Raw genomic sequence first — 19,121 nt, 5'->3', positions numbered from 1 at the left:
AAGCTACTGTCAAACCCAGGAAGACCGCACTGGGGGTACGTGTATGCGTCGGTCTGTTTTCTGTTGCTATGACAAAGCACTGAGTGTGGGTCACTGCATCAGGAAGAGAGGTTTGTTTAGCTCAGTCATAGAGACTGGAAGTCCAACACTGGGTGGCCCCGTCTGTTGGATCTCAGGACGGAGTCCCTACGGCTGCATTACCACGTGCAGAGAAGCCGAAGGGAAACTGGGCGTGTGCAGAAGGGCTCACGTGTAGGGTGGCCGCACAGCTCACTCTCGTGAGAACTGACTTGCTCCTGGCGACCAGCGTTCATCCCGTCGTGAGGCTGGAGCCTTGTGGCCTAATTGCCTTCTCTTAGAGCCCTCCTTTGGAGATTCCACGTGGGGGACCCAGCTTCCAGCACCAGACCCTTTGGAGAAGCACTCCAGCCACATCCAGACCCCGGCGTCATGATTTGTGTTGTTTTATTAGGTGCCAAGGAGAGGGTGAGAAAGTCTTCCACCACTCAGCAAAATTCTCTTTGCTAACCATGAGCAGCTTAAAAGACAATATGTTGGACTTAAAGCTGTTTCTCATTTCTCTCTCCTTTTTATTTTTTTAAAGATTTATTTATTTATTTGAAAGGTAGAGTTACAGAGAGGCAGAGAGACAGAGAGAGGTCTTTCATCTGCTGGTTCACTCCCCAAATGGCCGCAATGGCTGGAGCAGGGCTGATCCGAAGCCAAGAGCTTCTTCCATGTCTCCAGGGGCCCAAGGAGTTGGGCCATCTTCTGTTGCTTTCCTAAGCACATGAGTGGGGAGCTGGATTGGAAGTGGAGCAGCTGGGACTCGAACCAGTGCCCATATGGGATGCCGGCACTGCAGGTGGTGGCTTTAACCACTACGCCACAGCACCGGCCCCTCTCATTCCTCCTTTATAAAATGATCATACATCCTGAGTTTGTTTCTCACCCTTTTAAATTTGTACATAAACATACGTACTATTTAGGTGCCTGTTCACAACTTTACAGGGGCTCAAGGCCAGGCCATTTGGAGACAGTGCTGCTAGAAAGTTAATGAGCGTTTACATTGTTCTCAAGCAAGAGAAAGACAAGAGGGTTAACACCCCGAATTCCTGTTTCAAATGAAATGTGTTTTGGTGAAGCATCAGGTTCATGATGTCATGCATTTAATGAGAGACATTGCTACTGTCCTAAGTTAGAAATCAGACATTCGTCTCCTGGCAAACCAGTGCTTTGGGTGCTGACCAAGGAAGCTGGAGGGATCCTAGTTTTTAAAGCAGTTTCCCACGGCTGCTTCCATGTTTACAGTACACATTCTGCTCGTTCAGGATGTTTTTACGCGATGGCGCAGCTCCTCTCCAGCCAGAGAGACCTTCTGTCTGAAGCCCCCGGCTGTGTCGTGGCTTGTCTGGGTGTCTTGCCATCTGCTCTATTTCTGCTCCTCCGCTTTGCCTAACGCCAGGTTTCAAGGGTGGCGAAGCTGCACACGGCTTTGTTGAGAACGTTCGCTGGACACTCAGGGACGCAGCGCTAACTGGAGACGGTTTTTACGGGGCTGCGTGTGTCTTGCGTTCAGCTCTTCAGTCGCAGGGCGGACCTGGTCTGAGACCGTACCCCAGCTGATGACTGTTTTCAACCGCAGAGTGTGTATCTCTGCAGGCAGCCACAGCTGGTCTGCTCAGTGGTTCACACACCGGTTAATTTAGTCGCCCTGTATGTGCTGTCCCAGTTATGAATCTTCCCAAGTAATTACTAACAACCCGTGGGTAATGTTGAACTCCAACCTAATGAACCAGAGCATGAGTGATGATGCATTTGTTCCTTGTCATTTCACCCCTTCTCCCTTGGTTCCCTCTTTTTAAAAACTGGGAAATAGATGCAAATACTTTGAGAGCCTGTACGGGTATCCCTTAACTATTGGCTGTTGAGAAATTTAATGAATCAGTCATTTCATTTCATCTGGGTGGTGAGTGTGTTGTGTGTGTGCACACACATGCACACTTGCTATTTTAAATTAAGCAAACAAGTAAATCTGTATCCTATCTAGTGGCTCAATAATGTAAGTCCTTCCCTGCTCTTCCATTTGGTTTCTTCTTTCACACTTTTTTTTTTTTTAATTTTATTTATTTGAAAGGTAGAGTTACTGGGGAGCAGGGAGAGGTGGGAGAGGACAGACATAAAGAGAGGTCTTTCATCCACTAGTGCACTCCCCAAATGGCTGCAACCGTCAGGGCTGGGCCAGGCTGAAGCCAAGTTCTTCTGGATCTCCCCCATGGGTGCAGGGGCCCAAGCACTTGGGCCATCTTCTGCTGCCTCTCCCAGGCACATGAGCAGGGAGCTGGATCGGAAGTGGAGCAACTGGGATACACACTGGCACCCATATGGGATGCTGGCGCGGTAACTTCATCTGCTATGCCACAACGCCGACCCCTGCTTTCACAAAATTCATTGCATGGATGAGAGAACTGAGGCCCGGCAGGGAGCAGTGACCCGCCCGTGGTCAGCAGGCCCTTTGCTGACAGAGCCTGTACCAGGAGGGCTCGCCCCACGCTGTAGGCCATGCCGGGATGAGCCTGCCCGGCGATTCACTGGCTTGCCAACTTTTTGCCGCACTTTGTCAGCCAGGCTCAGGTTTAAAAATTAATGACTACTTAATGGACGGCTCTACTTCCTGAGAGTTAAGCCATGCTTTTTCCTCCCTTCTCTGGCAGAAATCCGACATCCAGGACAGCGTGTGCTACAAGACCCAGCTCTACCAGATAGAGAAGTGCGGGGCCACCAAGGAGCCCTATGAGGTGAGTGACCCTGAAGCAGAGCCTAGGGTCCATGGGAGTGGATCTGTGTCGGGGCCATGGTGGAAAGGAAACCCGGCTACTGAGGGGCGTGGAAGCGGTGAGAGAGCTGGTGTGCAGCCGAGCCGCCATTGCTGTCTGCAATCCATAGCTCCCCCTGTGGCCACATGCGGGTCGCCAGGAGTGTTTCGACCCCTGGAAGCCGAGGCCACAGCTCAGAGCAATTGCATCCACTCTCAGGAGGTGGCCCTGGGGTGTCAGACTTTGTTAAAGTTCTCGGATGGGTCCAAGGAGGAGAAGCAAAGGGTAGACCCGGCCGCTCGGAAGTGCTGCTGGGTGGGCGTGGGGAGGAGAGGCAGGTGAGGAACGGGCCAGGTTCTAGTGAAAGCGAGCCTTGCTAGTGGGTGCTCCCGGGCTCTTAGCCAGGGCACTGCTCAGGGAACATTTAGTATCGACGCGTGTCCCGTGGCAGATTGTCACAGCTTTGGAGCCCCAATACCTGATCATAAGGAGATGGTGTCTGTAGATTCCAGATGGAGGGCTGGGGGGCTGGGGGTCCTGGGCTCTTCTATCACCTTGACCCAGGTGAGCTCTTTGTCCCCAGGAGGCCTGCTCGTGTGCCCTGGGTCCTCCTTCCACAGTAGTATTTCCCAGGACAGCCAGGAATGTCTTCGTTTGACGAGACTGCAAAGGGACCCCCCTCCCTGCCAGCACTGTTCCCACCCTGACTCCCTTGCCACGCCCACCACTGCAGGAGGTTCTTCTGTGGGGTCCATGCCGGCCTGCCATGCAGTGTATGTGGTACCTGGCACTGTCCTGGGCTCCATCAGTACCAGGCTGGCAGGTGCCACGCATCAGTGTGATAGGAGCATGGGAGAGGGGCAGGTCCAGGGGCAGATGGAGGCAGCAGCTCAAAAGGCAGCGAGGGGGGCCAGGGAGAGGATGGGGGTGTGGGGTGGGGTGGAGGGCATGGGAACTGAAACCATCAGCAGAGTGGGCTGAGCAGTGGCTGGCTGGAAGCTGTGAGGGAGAAGAGCTTCGTAGTAGCGGAAAGGGCCGGAGAGAGGGGGCATGGATTGGAGGGTCCAGACACAGAGGACACCAAGAGAGGGAATGCTGTCCCCTGTCAGTGACTCTGGCCATCAAAGAAGAGCACAGCGTGCAGAGAAGGATGCGCTGGGGTGGAGAAGGTTAAGGTGGGGAATGAGATGGCGAATGCCAAGGTCCTGACCTTGACCTCAGGCCAGACGCCTCCCTGCTGTGAGACCTGCTGCAGGGGGCGGGGTGGGGACATCCCCAGGGACAGCCCCTCACTGAGATCAGCTGATTTGGCCCCTAAGCCCCTCAGCACCCACTGCACCTCCATCCACATCCCGAGCCACCCTGCCCCTTCGCTTGGACCCCTGCTGGGGCCACCTCGTTGGTCCCCCTCCTCCCTGTGGCCGCTCCGAGCCATCTGCTCCACACGGCAGCTGGAGCCAGTGGTGTCTCCAGGGTGAGGCTGCTCTGGGCGGTCCACTCAGCTCCTTCTCCTGCCTGTGTCCCGGCCCCACGCCCACGGCACACTCAACCCTGCCACCTTGCTGTGGCACCTGCACATGCTGTTTCCTCTTCTGGAATGTTCCCCCCACGCCTCCCTCCTGAATCAGTAACTGTGTCCCTTTTGAATCTCGAGATGCGGTCAGCCCATCAGGGTCCCCGCTATCTCCTGGCCTCTACCCGGGGCTCCTGTCCCCGTGTCACACTTCATTTTGCATTCTGGGGCTTGTCCCATTCATGGTTTTCATTTCTTTGGACATTATTTGACCACCGTCTCTCTCACTGGGACTGTGTTCCTCTGGCCTCTCCCGGCACCCCTAGGGGCTCTTGATGCCTGGTGGGCACCAGGTGATCAATAAATATTTGCTAACAAAGCAAATGGAAGAATCTGGTGTACTTTGCCCTGTGTCTCAGAGAATACGTAGAACCGGGACAAGCAACTGGAGAAGGTGGAACAGTCCAGCTGGGACCCCTGGCTTGATTAAACAAGGGGGCCACCTGCAGCACTGTGCACAGGTGGCACGGTCATCCCCCCCTCCCCCCCAATGGCTGCGCCTTGAGGCAGGCAGGTCCCCTTTGGGCATGCGCACTAAGGGTAGCCACCCAGCCTGGCGTCCAGAACCCGCCGTTTGTCTTCTTTGCCTCCTGGTTTGTGTTTGACCTTTTAGGGTCTCAAATAATAGCACAGACGTAGCCACTGAGTGCCCTCTCTCTGTGCCGTAAGTGGCCTGTCAGTCCCCTTGCTTGTGCCTGTGAGCGTGCAGCCCTCACACCGAGCCTCAGAGCCGTGGTGTCTGGTGGGAGAGGAGCCCCCTCTTCATCCAGACACTTCCCAGAGGATGGCTTCGCTTGGCCTGAAAACCCCTGGTGTGCGCGTGAAGCATTTGTTGAGCTATGGAACAGTTAGGATTTAAATAGGAACGCTAATGGCCAAACGGTGCTTCGGTTTCTAGGATCCATTTGTTTTCTCCAAACTGCAGTGATGCTTCTGCTAATTAAATTACAGCTATTACCAGATTAGCCAATTTGTCTCTGTTGAAACCTAGAAAGTGGAGCAGGGCTCGTTAGAAAGCGCAGTCAGGCAGTCTGAGGGGTCCCGATTCACAGTGGCGGCCGCTCAGAGCCCCTGGCCCGGCCCGGGAGGCGCCCGTGCGTCCAAGTGCGGGCAGAGGGGCAGAAGGAGGGCGGGCAGGAGTTTCTGGCGTGTGCAGGCTCACGGGGGTGTAGCTCAGGGTCTGAGTCCTCCCTGGGGCCGTCAAGCTGTGTCCCAGGCACCGAGTACAAGCAATGGCCTCTTTGTTCCTGCCCACGCAGTTCTCTTTATCCTGGGGGACAAAGGAGCTGAATTAAGTTGCGGAAAATGCCCCTCTGCGGATTGCGGCGCGGGGAGTTTGTGACTTCACCGTTTCCTTTGTCTCGTCTTCTGTCAAAGGCAGAGAATGTGTCTGTCAAAGTGGGGCGTGAATCCCATCCGAGAGCGCCTTCCCTGCACCCAAGGGACCCTTCCTAAGAACGACTCTGTGGGGGCTGTGGGTGGCGGGGGTCTGGGCGGGGCTGTCACCACTTGTAAACTGGCACGTATGTATTCATTTGTAGAAAAAGGCGCCCTAGAAGCAGGGAGTCATCTCTGCACTGGCAGAGTAGCCGTGGCGTTTGGGATGAAACTTGGCACAGAGCACGCGTAGCCGGGGGCTGCGTTCGTCTGCGGGGGTTGCGTTCGTCTTCTAGAGCTGCAGCTGCTGTCACAGCCCGGATGTAGCAGACCAGGAGTATCTGGGAGAAATCTCAGTCCAGGACTCCGTCTGTTACCAGACCCAGACCCAGCTCCACCTGATAGAAAAGTGCTGGCAGCCAAGGCGCTCAGTCCCCAGTGCCTCTCGGGGCCGTGAGCGAGGGTCTGTCCCTGGCGCTCCCGTGTCTGGAGGTTGTGGGTGACCCCTGCTGTTCCTTGGCTTGCTGACACATCACCCCATGTCTGCCTTTAGGAGGTTCTCCCGTGTGCAAGCCTACACCCCATTTCCCCTTCTTGTAAAGACAACGGCGATTGGAGAAGGGCCCTCATTTGAACCTGAGTAGCCCTGTAAAGACTCTCTCCACAGCAGGGCCACTTCCGAGGTCCCAGAGGTTAGGACTATGGGTTTTGGGAGAAGACAACTCCATCCATGGCAGTACCAGGGTAAATACACCGGTGTTTGGTTCTTTACTTAGGAGTCTGTACAGCTTTTTTTTTTTTTTTTTTTGCACATTATAGAGGTAAACTTATTTTTGTGCACATCTGCAAGTGGGAATCTACACAGCTTTTACAGACAAAGTTCAGGAGCAGGTCAGACGACACTGTTAGAAATCAGAATGGCAGCTACATATGTTCCCACAGTGGCTGGGAGAGGCCCTTGGTGTGGGGGCGGGACCTTCCAGGTGCCAGCTGGGGCCCGTCTCTTGCTCTGGGAGCTGTTTTTGCTGTTGGCGGAAGTGTATGGGGGAATGGGGGCTGCTCACATATATTTAGAGCAGACCTCTGTTCTGTGTCTTAGATTTTAAAATCTATTCAGCATGCGAGGTAGGACAGACACCTACTACAACTTCTACTACAGTTTACAGTTTAGGAGTCTGTGGTTTGTCTTTTTTTTTTTTTTTTTTTTTTTTGGTCTGTAAACATTGAAATAAATAATTCTCAACCAGAGCCGCTAGGGAAACAGCAGGGGATAGAGTCTAGGGAATTAAATAACAGGTGCAGCCTCTCAAATTACTGAACAGTGCTGCTTTTCACAGGCCTCCCTGGACACCTGGACAAGAGACCTTGAGTTCCACACTGTGCAGGTAAGAGCACGGGGGCTGTGGGGTGAGCACCGGGATCGCCGGGGAGGCAGACACACACGCACACGCACATGCATACGCTCACCCTCACTCGCACAAAGGGACAGAAAGAGTGCACGCGTGCGAGAGAGCAAGAGAGTGTGAGAGAGAATGCACTCAGCCCACTTGCACATGTGGACAGAGAGGAGGAGAGAGAGAGAGAGAGTACACTCACCCCCGCACGCAGAGATGGACAGAGAGGGGGACACAGATTTATTTAAAGCAATTGGCTCGTGCTACCTGGGGCCTGCAAGTCTGGAATCTGTGGGACAGACCTGTAGGCTGCAGACCAGAAGAGCTGGTGTGGCACCGGCAAGTTCAGAGGCCCTAAAATTTTTATTCATTTGAAAGGCAGGGAGAGATAGAGAGAGAGAGAGAGAGAGAGAGAGAGAGAGAGAGAGATGAGGATGAGAGAGAGAGATCTTCCATCCACTGGTTCACTCCCCAAATAGCCACAATGGCCAAGGCTGGGCCAGGCCAAAGTTAGGAACCAGGAGTGTCTTCCAGGTCTCCCACATGGGTGCAGGGGCCCAAGCACTTGGCCCATCTTCCACTGCTTTCCCAGGCTCATTAGCAGGGAGCTGAATCCAAAGTGGAGCAACCAGGCCTCGAATCAGTCTCTAAAGGATGCTGGTGTCGCAGGCGGCAGCCTTACCCGCTAGGCCACACTGCGGGCTCTGAGACCGAGTTTCTTTTTCCAAAAGTCCTCCTTGCTTTTTGTTCCTTAAGGCCTCTGACTGTTTCAAGGATCGCCTACTTCAAGTCTCCGGATTTCAATACTCATCACGTTAATAAAAACACTTTGACAGCAGCATCCAGACTGGCGTGTGACCACACAGCCGGGCACCCTGGCCCCTGAGTTGGCACATGAAATGAACCATCTCATCTGATCCTAGGGGTTGGTCAGTCTCTGCCCAGGGCCACCAGGTTCTGCACAGCTGTGTCCTTACTCTGAATGAAAATCTACAGAGTCCTGGTGTGGGTGGGCTTGGCAGAATCTCCTGAGGTCAGATCGGTGCTTTCTGTGTTGCGTTGACTCGTGTTTATGGTCTTGCTGTAACCACACGCCGGGCCATGCATTTCCGTTTCTACCAGTATGCAAAATGGTGTTAGAACAGTCTAGAGCTTCCTGGCTTAGTGGCCTAGCTCGCTCTTTCTTTCTTTCTTTCTTTCTTTCTTTCTTTCTTTCTTTCTTTCTTTCTTTCTTTCTTTCTTTCTTTCTCTTTCTTTCTTTCTCTCTCTCTCTCTCTCTCTCTCTTTCTTTCCTTTTTTTTTTTTTTTTTTTTATCAACTCATTTTTTTTCTCCTGAGACAAACATCAAAGAAACTCCCTTATGTGAATTTGATTCCCAGCCAGGAACCAAGACCGACCTACCAACAACACCTGGCCCCTGGGCCAGCCCAGGTGGTAGCAAGTTGGCACCTGGTTCTGCCACTCCAAACAGCTGGGTGAAGCTTACCAGTCATCAGGGCACATCAAGCCCCAGATAGGTCCACGAGGAGCTGGACTTCTTGGAGGTCCTCAGCGGGACAGCAGCTGCCCGCTCAGCCCAGGGCTCCTTTGCTGCCGGAGGCAACCCTGAATCCATGCCTCTGAGTGCGAGGGAAAAGGCTCATCTCCCAGGCAGCAGGCCTGCCCAGAGCCTGGCTGGCAGGCAGCCTGCATCCTGTTAACCTGACGCCTTTGTGGTTCAGACAATGGAGCGGGGGCCAGGTGGGGTCAGGCTCCCACGGTTTGGGTTGCTGCTGGGGGAACACCCCCCTTCTCAAGTGACTCACCCAAGCTCACCCAGCAATTTCAAACAGAGCCAGGAATGATCCCACACTTCCACGGCTGCTCCCGTGGCTGGGGTCCTGGGGACTTTGGGAACTTAGAGCCCCTCTTAGGGGAGTCAGGGTATCCCCTTGGCACAGCTGTCAGGGAAGAGAGCTTTGGGGACCAGCCCCGGGAGCTCAGACCCGGGAGGCACAGGTGTCTGCACAGGGCTCCGTCTGGAAGCCCAGTGGATTATCACTCCCGGCCTCTCCCGTCCTCCAGCAGCGCCATTCAACGTTGAAAGCCTTTTGGGCAGATAAGCTTGGAGGGGCCAGGTCTGCAAGGTGAATGGCTTCATAAATGTCCCTGCATGCCTGCGGCTGATGGTTACAGGGTTGGAAGCTGCTGGCTGTGTGGTTTGCATCCGGGCCCTCATCTGGTCCCCTCTCGGGCTGCAGCACTGTGAGGGTGCAGAGGGGACAGACAGCTTGAATCCCATCAGCCCTTGGCCCCAACACACACACACACACACACACAGACCCACATGAGCCATGCTGGGGAGGCCTGGCCTGGAGAATCAGGGGAGGCCAGGAGTCAGCAGGAAGCAGCGTGGCTGGGTGGGGTGTGTGTGCCCGTGGAAGGGGGGTGTAATTAGTCCCTCGGAAGATCTTGTTCTGTTGCATAAGACAGTTGAGCGTGGTGCTCCCTGGTCGTGCACGTGGGGAGCTCCGACGGGGTCGCAGGTTGCACTTGGCAGCACGTGCTCAGAGGGTGTGAGGTTGGCCGGCTGCAGACACGCACGGTCCTCCGGGCTGGGGACCCCTCTGCACGGAGCAATCGCACGCGAATTCTTGGCGGCTCCCTAGAAACCGGTTACTAGGAAGGCGCTCGGCTCCTCCAGGCTGGTGTAGGGTATTCTCGGCTTGTTCTGTTTTGTTTTCAGGGAGGCGATGCCAGTGTGCGGGATGCTGGGACTGATTCCCACGAGGGTGGCTTTTGCAGGATGTTCGGAGATGGTTGGCGGAGTTATGCATCATTTTCCCCTTCTGCTCGTTGCCGAAGAGCCCTCTGTCGGGTGCAGGAGAAGGTCAGCCTAAGACCGGCCTTGGTCTCCTTCCGTGCCTCGTAGCCCTCTGGGCGCGGATGAACTCTTATCTGGGTGGTGATCCTGGCCCTCTACCCCCCAAATTCCGCATCTTGATCCTTCAGCTTTTGAGAACCAAAGGCGGGTTGTGAAACGAACCCCTGAAGTTTCTGGCAGCTCTGTAAGCACGGGGCTTCCAGCGAAGCCCGCGGGAGGGTTTGCCGATCATTCAGAAACAGTTCTAAAGGGGGTGAATGGCAGTGGTGTCTTTTCTTGAAATCATGTTTAAGAATGGTTCTCCAAAGTACGTTTGGTTTTTGTGCTGTGTAAGGTGTTAACAGGTGGAGTCGGTGCACTGAGCGGAAGGAGATTTTGTGAGACGTCAGGCCAGTCCTGGCCCTGTTGAGGCTGTGTGTGTGTGTGTGTGTGTGTGTGTGTGAAGGCTCATTCTCTGCATTAGAGAAGACGGGCTGTTGTTTCATGGGAAGAAGCAGTAGGATCATCCTCTGCTGGGCTCGACCGTGGGCTCCTGGAACCCATGGGGCCCCCTTCTTAGGCTCCTGCAGGTCTTTATCCATTTGCGGCTGCTGTACACCTGACCTGGTCATTTACAAAGAGCAGGGATTTATTCCTCGCAGTTCAGGAGGCTTGGACGTCCACGAGCATGGCTCTGGTACCTGGCCCAGGACCCTCTGGCTGCATGACAACATAGCAGAGGGCGTCCCAGAGTGAGGGAGTGTGCAGAGAGAGAGAGAGGAATAGCGGGCCAGACTCCTCTCCTGTGCCAGGAGCCCACCCCTGCCATGTCTGACCCAGCTCCTTCATCCAGGCAGGAGAGTAGAGCGCCTATCACCTGATGGGCACCCCTCAATACCGTCACCACGACAGTTGCTTTGTCAGCTGAGTTTTGGAGGGGACGTTCGAGCCATCCCACGATGACAGCCTGGGCACAGGGTCTCTGTAGCACCCAGATGACATCATGCGGTGTGTTGGACCGTGGTGTGCTCCCTGACACTCCTGCAGTGTCTGTCCTCACCCCCACCACCACGAGTCTCACCTCCTAGGACCTGTCAAGGGTTCACAATGCCAAGTTCAAGGCTGTGAATCTCAGTCTGAGCTCTGCTCTTGGGTGACTTATTCCACGGCTGCAGGCGGTTTCCTTATTTGCAAAGGGATAACAACAGTTTGTTTCTTGCCGACTGGAACATCTGCCGCCTTGTGCACCCTCCGTGTAGACTGGTGGCTTTGGGGTGCTGGGGCAGGAGTTTGCAGAAGTCTGTCTTCTCTTCCCAGCTCCCCCTGCCACTTCAACAAAGAGTTAGGCCCCCAGGGAGCCCCCGGCCCTTGATGTGGTGCTCAGGGCTCGGCTCAGCCCCCGCACTTCCCCGTCTCGTTCCCACTCAGACACTGGACATAATTAACCCCAGCTTGGGCGGCTTTGAACATCCTTGTTAGAAAGGGCTGTAAAAAGTGCAAAGAGATGTTTCTTTGAGAGGCTTTGCAACAACATCAATGAAAAATAGATGAGCTCTGTTGAACTGCAAATGTTCTGACGTTGAAGGCAAAAACATAAAAATTGGTCCTTTTTTTTTTTTTTTCCCCTCACCCAGGATGAGGTCAGGGCTGCAGTGGCCTCTGTCTAGCGGTCAACACCAAGCTCAGTGAGCCGGGCTGGGGAAGGAGCCATTCCTCGTGGCTCCACCCTCCCCAGAAGCTTGCCCGCAATTCGGCTCAATCTCATTTTTTTTTCTTTTATACATTTCAATAACTATTTATTATGCTTTCTTGAAGTGCCTGGCTGTCCGCCAAAGGCTGTGAGGTTGAATATACAGAAAATAGTCAAATGCACTCTCACCAGAAGGATTATGATGTCGCTGAATAAAGCAAGACTTAACAGCAAAAATGGCTGTGTTTGTGTGCTGGTTTTAAGTCCGCCAATAATCGCCTCCATGACTCTCGGGTAGAAAGGACCAGAAATCCAGCCAGGACTGCTCAGGGCTCCGTGGGTCTGTTGTTCCGCGTTGTGTTGGTCACCTCCGTGGCTTGACTGAGCCCACAGAATGTGACGTGAAGGTGGAAGCAGTGTCGGTTCAGGTTGCACGGTGCACGGGATCTTAGGGCGTGAACCTTTCTGCACAGAGCAGGGCTCCAGAAGTCCTGATTTGCTTCCTCTGCCTCCTGCAGAATAACTGGCCGTGGGGGACTGGCCTCGCCCTTGCAGGAACACCTGGAAACAGTGCAAGGGGCTCAAGGCAATCCCAGCCCACCTGCTGTCCCCGCAGAGGGAGACTTGCCAGGGCTTGGTTCGTTTCTCATTCAAAAGCTGGATCTCTGTGGTCTGCTTGGACGACTAAAGAGGGATTCCATTGTGTATTCACCCGTGCCTCTGAATATGTGTGTCCGCTTCTGATTCAAAGGATAAAAAGCCCAAAGAACAAGAAAAACGAGGGGACTTTCTTCACCGGCCGTTTTCCAAGAAGTTGGACAAGAACCTGCCGGCGCACAAGCCGCCGCCAGCCTCACTCATGGCGCAGGTGCACGGCAGCAAGGGGCTGCCCAGGGACCGGAAGGCCTCCAGGTCTGGCTTCCCCGACAAAGGTGCGTAGGCTCTGGGGCCTCCCCCCGAGGCCACTCATGTGGAGCTGTGTCTGCTCTGCCCGTATCCCAGATGGCTGTGTTGTCCCCGGGACATGGCTGGCTGCTCAGGACGCTCGCCTGACATGAGAACACACCGCTGCCAGAGCTGGTAGCCTTAGCCACCTGGCTGTGCAGGGATGGCTTGAGCACACAGAAGTGGCTGTGTGGTATTATGGAAACAGATTGGGGTACGCAGTGCTGCAGGAGCAGGGGTTGGGGTGTGCCATTGAGGGAGCAGAGCTGGGGGTACAGGGCTAGAGAGGGGTACAGGAAAAGAGATCAGGGTACGGGAGCAGAGTCTGGGGTGCATGGTAACATCAGAGCTGAGATTGGGGTGCACAGCATTGGGGAACCAGGGATGAGGGTGTGGTATTGTTAGATTTGGGGTGCGACATAGAGAGCAGGGCTGTGGTGTCATGGGGGGCTTCCCCAGAAGAGTGGACCCTCGGAGGCACTGAAGTGTGATTGGGTCTGGACTCTGGGGTGCGGGTAGGGTGCTGCAGTCTAGGTACTGCTGCTGGCTCTAGGCCCACATTCCTTACCCTCTGATGGTCTTCATTGGTTCCTCTACTTGTAACAGTTCCTGCCTGTTGGAGCCCTCGGGTGGGTGAAATGAAACCTCCATGTAGGCTGCCTGCATGTGGGCTTGTCCGCACATCACAGATAACTGATGACTATGAGTCGCCCTGCTCTGGGCTGAGCATGGAGGGAGGAAGGGAGGAGGGCTCCCCAGCACGAGGGTGCCGCACTGCAGGGAGGTTAAGAGAGAGGGGACGTGGGTCCGCTTTCTGTTACTATAATGAAATGCCTGAAGCAGGCTTGGGAGTGAAGAAAAAGAGTTTTTTTTTTTCTTTTTTCTTTTTTTTTTTTTTTTTTTTGACAGAGTGGACAGTGAGAGAGACAGAGAGAAAGGTCTTCCTTTTGCCGTTGGTTCACCCTCCAATGGCCGCTGCGGCTGGCGCACTGCACTGATCCGATGGCAGAAGCCAGGTGCTTCTCCTGGTCTCCCATGGGGTGCAGGGCCCAAGCACTTGGGCCATCCTCTACTGCACTCCCGGGCCACAGCAGAGAGCTGGCCTGGAAGAGGGGCAACCGGGACAGAATCCGGCGCCCCGACCGGGACTAGAACCCGGTGTGCTGGCGCCACAAGGTGGAGGATTAGCCTAGTGAGCCGTGGCGCTGGCCCGAAAAAGAGGTTTCTTGAGCTCACATTCTGGAGGCTGGAAGTCCAGTCCTGGTGCAGGCTGAGTCCAGAGCATCCTGGGTGGTGGGAGAGAGTGGAATTGGTGAGCAGACTGGGCAGGGCCAACCCCAGTATAGGACCACTCCCCCTCTCCCGGGAGAGTCACCTTCGTCCCTGCTGAGGGCAGCCCCTGTTGACCCCAGGACCTCCCACTAAGACCGTGCCTCTGCCTCCCGACCTCACCAACCCTGCCCAGGACCCAGCCTCCAGCCAGGGACCTGGAGGGGACAAACCAGACTGAAACCACTGTGCCAGGGGTGTCCTGGGGCTGGAGGGCAGAGGCGCCTGTCACCGCAGGAATAGAGGGGAGAGATTGTGGGGCAAAGCTGCTCCCGGATGGTGGCCGCTGAGCACACAGCAGCTCCTGGGGGCTCCCAGCTGATGGGGACATTGGAGGCCTTCGCTGCTGGCGACATTGTCCCCTGCCCGCGGGGTGGATCTTGGGCCTCTGTACCAGCACGGGAAACTGATGTGGGTGTTTGTATGTTTATGTACAAAAGGGGGGCGGCTGCACAGTGTCCCCGGCTGCTCCCAGCGTGGCTCTCACCAAGCGACAGTTCGCTCCTGCAGCTGGGCCGTGACGGGACCTATAAAATGTTACGAAGGAAAAAGAAGCTCGTTCTGCATGAACTTGGCCTGGGTCCCCGCAGCTCCAAGTCTGGAGGGGGTTTTCCCTTCCTTTTCTGGCACGGTTCGCAAGCCTGGTCTGTGCCAGCTGGGGTGGAAACCCTGGGGACTGGCTGGCCGCCTTCACTCACCGCATGGGGAAGGGAACTGGGCCCCGGGTTGGAGCTGGAGGAGGCTCTGGGGAGACCAAAAGCCGTGAGGATCCTTCCAAGGGCAGGGAGCTCTGACCCACACACGCAGGGACGAGCCTAGAGTGCAATCAGCCGGGCACATGGGGACAGACGCCGTTGGAGTCCATTGTGTGGGACTCCTGGAGTGTTTGGGTTCCCAGAGTGGTGGCTACCAGGGGTGATGGGGGTGGGACTGGGGAGCCAGTGTTGAGGGGTACGGAGCATTAGATTTTAAGATGCAGAGAGACCTGGCGCTGGGTTCACTTAACGCTGCCGAGCTGTGCACTGGGAGGTACTCGGGACTGCATTTCCTGTTGCATGCTTTTTCTCTCAAGGGACAGGTGAGGCAGTGGGTCAGCAGGGAAGTGGGCCTTCCCGTGTGGCCACCTGATGACCAGGCCTGCAGGGGGCTCAGGACAGGGGCTCGGCGCTTCCAGGAGCTTGTGGAGACCTGGCACGTGTGTGCACTTCTCTCTTCTGAGGCCCTTTGGCAGGGCCCAGAACTTTAAGCAGCCAGAAGGGGAGCAGGTGTTAAGCCGGGACCAGGAGCCGTCTGTCTACTACGCCCTAGAAAAGCTGGCGGGAGGCCTGTGGCCGGGGAGTGTTGCAGGGTGCTGCTGCTCCCTCCTGTCTTAAGCAGCCACAGCCGTGAAATTCTTGGTTTCTGCTGCCCTCCATGCGGTCCCTGTGCTGTCCAGCTGGCCACCAGCATAGGCAGGAGAAAGGCAAGGGTGCGGTTTCTATGGCTGGGTGGGCGTGGCTTCCGTGGCTGGGTAGAGTTTCCATGGCAGGCTGTGTAGTTTTCTGTGACTAGGCGTGGTTTTCTGTGTGTGGTTGGGCGTGGCTTCTGAGGCTGGCTGGGAGTGGTTTCTGTGACTGGGCGTGGCTTTCTGTGTTTGGTTGGGCGTGGCTTCATGACTGGGCGTGGTTTCCGTGGCTGCCCTCCTGACTTTGTTTTCTTGGTGTGCAGATTCCTTTGGCTGCCGCAACATCTTCCGCAAGACGTCCGATTCCAACTGTGTGACTTCTTCTTCCATGGAGTTCATCCCGGTGCCACCTCCCAGGACCCCCAGGATCGTAAAGAAACTGGAGCCGCAGCAGCAGGGGTCCGGCAGTGCCAGCGTTCCCCCTAAGGAGGACCCCCTGGTGCTGGACATGGTGCGCTCCTTCGAGTCCGTGGACCGCGACGACCCCGCGGAACTGCTGTCCCCGGCCCATCACCACAGAGTCCTGCACTCACCCGTGAGCCTGGGCCGCAGGAATTCCAGCGAGCGGACGCTGTCCCCGGGGCCGCCTCCCGGCAGCGCCTCACCCCTGCACACCTCTTTGCACCCCACACTGGTCTCCTTTGCCCACGAAGATAAGAGCAGCCCCCCCAAGGAGGAGGGCATGTGTGCCCCGCCTCCTGGTCCCAGTGGCGGCCCCCCGCAACCACTGGGGAGCCCCAACTGTGTCAAGAGCCGGGGCAGGTTCCCCATGATGGGCATCGGGCAGATGCTACGGAAGCGCCACCAGAGCCTGCAGCCCTCAGCCGAGAGGGCCCTGGAGGCCAGCCTGCCCCCGCTGCAGCCCCCAGCCCCCGGGAGCCTGCCCTTTGACCTGGCCGACGGCATCAAGGGCCAGTGTTAGCTCAGGCCTGCAGGGTCTGGGGCTCCCCAGGGAGAGCTGTGGGTGCAGGGGCATGAACAGGCAGGGACCTCACAGGTACATCCTTTGTCCACACCAGCCTGGAGACATCCCAAAGGCACAGCCCCCCAACCTGCAGCACCCAGCCTCGCTTGGGGATCCCTGGAGACGCTGGACATGGCTAAGAAGGCTGGCCACAAGGACAGCCAGGTTCAATTATCCCATCCTCTTCCTGGGCCCCTCACCAAGCGCCCGCCCACCTCCCCTGCGAGGACAGCCTGTTACCCCAGCCTCCTGTCTGTGTGCCTCACTCACACGGGGACCAACAGTGTCACAATTTCTCCAGACCACAGCCCCGCTATGGGGGGTGAGCAGATGGTCCTTCTGTAGCCACGAAACCCCCCATGGGCCTCGGACCCAGAGGAAGACATAGGGAGAAGCCTTGGTCAAAGATGGAACCGTTATGAACTCCAACGAAAGAAAAAAAAACTGAAGCTCTCATTGCCCAAGCCAGGTTTTGGCAGGTGCATTTCTGCAGTTCGGCTGAATCTTGCTAACGGTCGAATGATCTGCCCCCGAAGGGATTTTCCTCTGTGTGATGTCGTTAAGTGGAAATGGCGTCATTTTCAGAAAACCAGGCTGGAGTGAGGAAAGCCATTCCGCCAAGTGCTTGTTTCATAGCGGGATCCAGCTCATTGGGCAGAGGCTGGGGTGAGGGTGTGGTGGCGGCAGGACGGTGGCCCTGGAGGGGCCCAGGACCCCACGTTCATCCCTCTGTGTCCGCACAGGCCCTGGTTCTGATTGGTTCTTTAGGAAGAGAGACGAGGATGGTCGTGGCAGCGTTCTGTGCCGTTCCATCCTCCAGCGGCCCAGAGGAAGGTGCAGTGAGGGGCTTGGCTCGGCTTCCGGGAGCTGCCTGGTAGAGAGCGTGTTCGTGTGCCGGATGGCTTCTTCCACGGGAAAAGCAGCGTTCCTCCAACAGGATCTCCGTCCACACTGGCGTCTTCACACCTTTGCCAAGGATCGAACCAAAGATGTGTCTCTGGTGTTGTGTCTGTGCCGTCCCTGAGTGTGCGTTGTGTGGACCCCGGTGTTGTCTGACTGTGTCCAGCTGGAGCCCGGCGGGGGCTGCGTCCATGCAGTACCTGGGGCGGGGAGAAGGATGGCCACAGGTGCATAGGGTTAGTGCAGGAGATGGGTAACAGGTGGCCCAGACTGTGGCCACCCCAGGGCGGCTTCTCCGTCCCTGCCCTTGCCGACTGCCAAGCCAGCCATCGCTTCCTGCAGGCCAGAGTGTGTGCAAGTGAATCTTCACTTTCTCATTGGCCTGTGACATCCCGTTGGCCCAGCACAGCCCCCGCTAAGCCAGCAGACAACACAGCTCTCCGACTGACCGCGTGACCGTGTTTGCGGGTGACCGTGGCTGGAGTCCTCGCCAGGGATGGGCAGAGGTTGCTCCAACTCTAGGGCAAGACTCCTGAGTGCCGGTGTTACTCTTTGGTATGGAGCAGGGTGCAGCATCTCACGTGGAAAAGAGCTTTTTCAGCAGAGAGAAGACAGGAATCCTCTGTGAGACCCCCTGTCTGGGGCTCGTGGGATGCTTTGATTGTGGGCTGGTGGGGAGACCTCTTTCGTGGGGGATGGTTTCCAGCCGCAGCTGTTGCGTTCTGCAAGGCGTGGGGTGTGTGCCTGTGTGTTGTGGACTTTCTGGCGCCCCTGCTGCCCGTTTTTTTTTCCTTGTATTTTACTTTCCTCCAGGAACCTGAACGTGTCCATGATTCCCGTCCTTGCGTGCCTCAGGGGCAGCTGCGGTGCCCTGGCTCTCGCTGGCACCACTGTCGCCATTGGTACCTTGACCTTTGAACTCAGGTTAATTCCAGACCCAGTGATCGCTGTGGGGGAGTGAGAAAGGGGAGAAAACTGCAAGCATTGTGTGAGTGTGTGTGAGCACCTGACAAGTCTGTGAGACCAAGTCCAGGAAGAAGTGATAAATTCTTTATTATTTTATTATATTTATATGGGAGACTTTGTGTGTCCCCTGGGTAAGCGCCAGGTGTGTTGTCCGTCTGACCCACGCGTGTCTCCCGTCAGCCTGTGAGCTCCGGCAGCTGCTGATGGAAATGACCGAGCTGTCATGAGAAACCTGGAAGGAAAAGTCCATTTGAATTGTACGATTCGGTCGCAAATAAGGACTGTACTTATGTCACCATTACGAGATATATGTACTTTTGTAACGACTGTGAAATACATTTTTCCCTCACGATGACTGCTTCTTTATTGGTTGATCAAGCTTGGAATGTTGAGTGCGTTACAGATGAGAGCCATCTTTTACCCGAAGGTCTTGGTCCAGCAGCCGGTTCCACGCCACCTGCATCATCACACCTCACAGGCCACCTGCCTGACTGCCAATGGCAGTGCAAGGTCAACCAGCATTCCCAAGGTCAAGGGCCCCAGGTGCAGGGAAAGTGATGCCTCTGAACGTGTCTTCTGGATATTGTCCTCGTTTACAAAGGCCCTGGTCAGGGACAGGGGAAGCGGGATGGCAGGGGTGGGGGTGGGTGTGGGAGGTTCAGATTAGGTACTGGGACTATCCAGTTGTCTGTCGCTTTGTAACCGTTCACACCTGCATTTCCCATCTGCCACCCTCCACCCCCTGTTCCCCTTCTGTATAGCAACGGAGCAAAGGGTCGGAGGTTGGCAAGGCCAGAGGGGTCCTCGCTGTCTCCCCGACACGGCACTCTCTGTGAATCTGGATTAGGAGAAAAGAACAGGTGCTAGTTCTGATGATTTT

At 55.9% G+C, this 19,121-nt stretch overlaps 1 protein-coding gene across 2 annotated transcripts in view; it reads left to right on the top strand.

The window, feature by feature from the left end:
* Positions 1-18,593, top strand: part of HUNK (hormonally up-regulated Neu-associated kinase) — a 108,321-nt gene extending 89,728 nt beyond the window's left edge. Inside the window, exons 8-12 of one of the 2 annotated variants that reach the window (XM_051859488.3) lie at positions 2,715-2,798; positions 7,104-7,151; positions 9,887-10,030; positions 12,445-12,625; positions 15,675-18,593. In XM_051859488.3, coding sequence (XP_051715448.3) covers positions 2,715-2,798; positions 7,104-7,151; positions 9,887-10,030; positions 12,445-12,625; positions 15,675-16,333 — 1,116 coding nt within the window. In that variant the 3' untranslated portion in view covers positions 16,334-18,593. The remainder of the gene's footprint in view (positions 1-2,714; positions 2,799-7,103; positions 7,152-9,886; positions 10,031-12,444; positions 12,626-15,674) is intronic. The other variant, XM_051859489.3, reaches the window with a different exon arrangement.
* Positions 18,594-19,121: the final 528 nt, after the last annotated feature.

This window comes from Oryctolagus cuniculus, chromosome 4 (assembly GCF_051225735.1).
Source record: "Oryctolagus cuniculus isolate XC-2025 breed Fujian yellow rabbit chromosome 4, ASM5122573v1, whole genome shotgun sequence".
Classification (NCBI taxonomy): Eukaryota; Metazoa; Chordata; class Mammalia; order Lagomorpha; family Leporidae; genus Oryctolagus; species Oryctolagus cuniculus.
The sequence above is the reverse complement of the archived record's forward strand: the minus strand, read 5'-3'. Positions and strand labels throughout refer to the sequence as shown.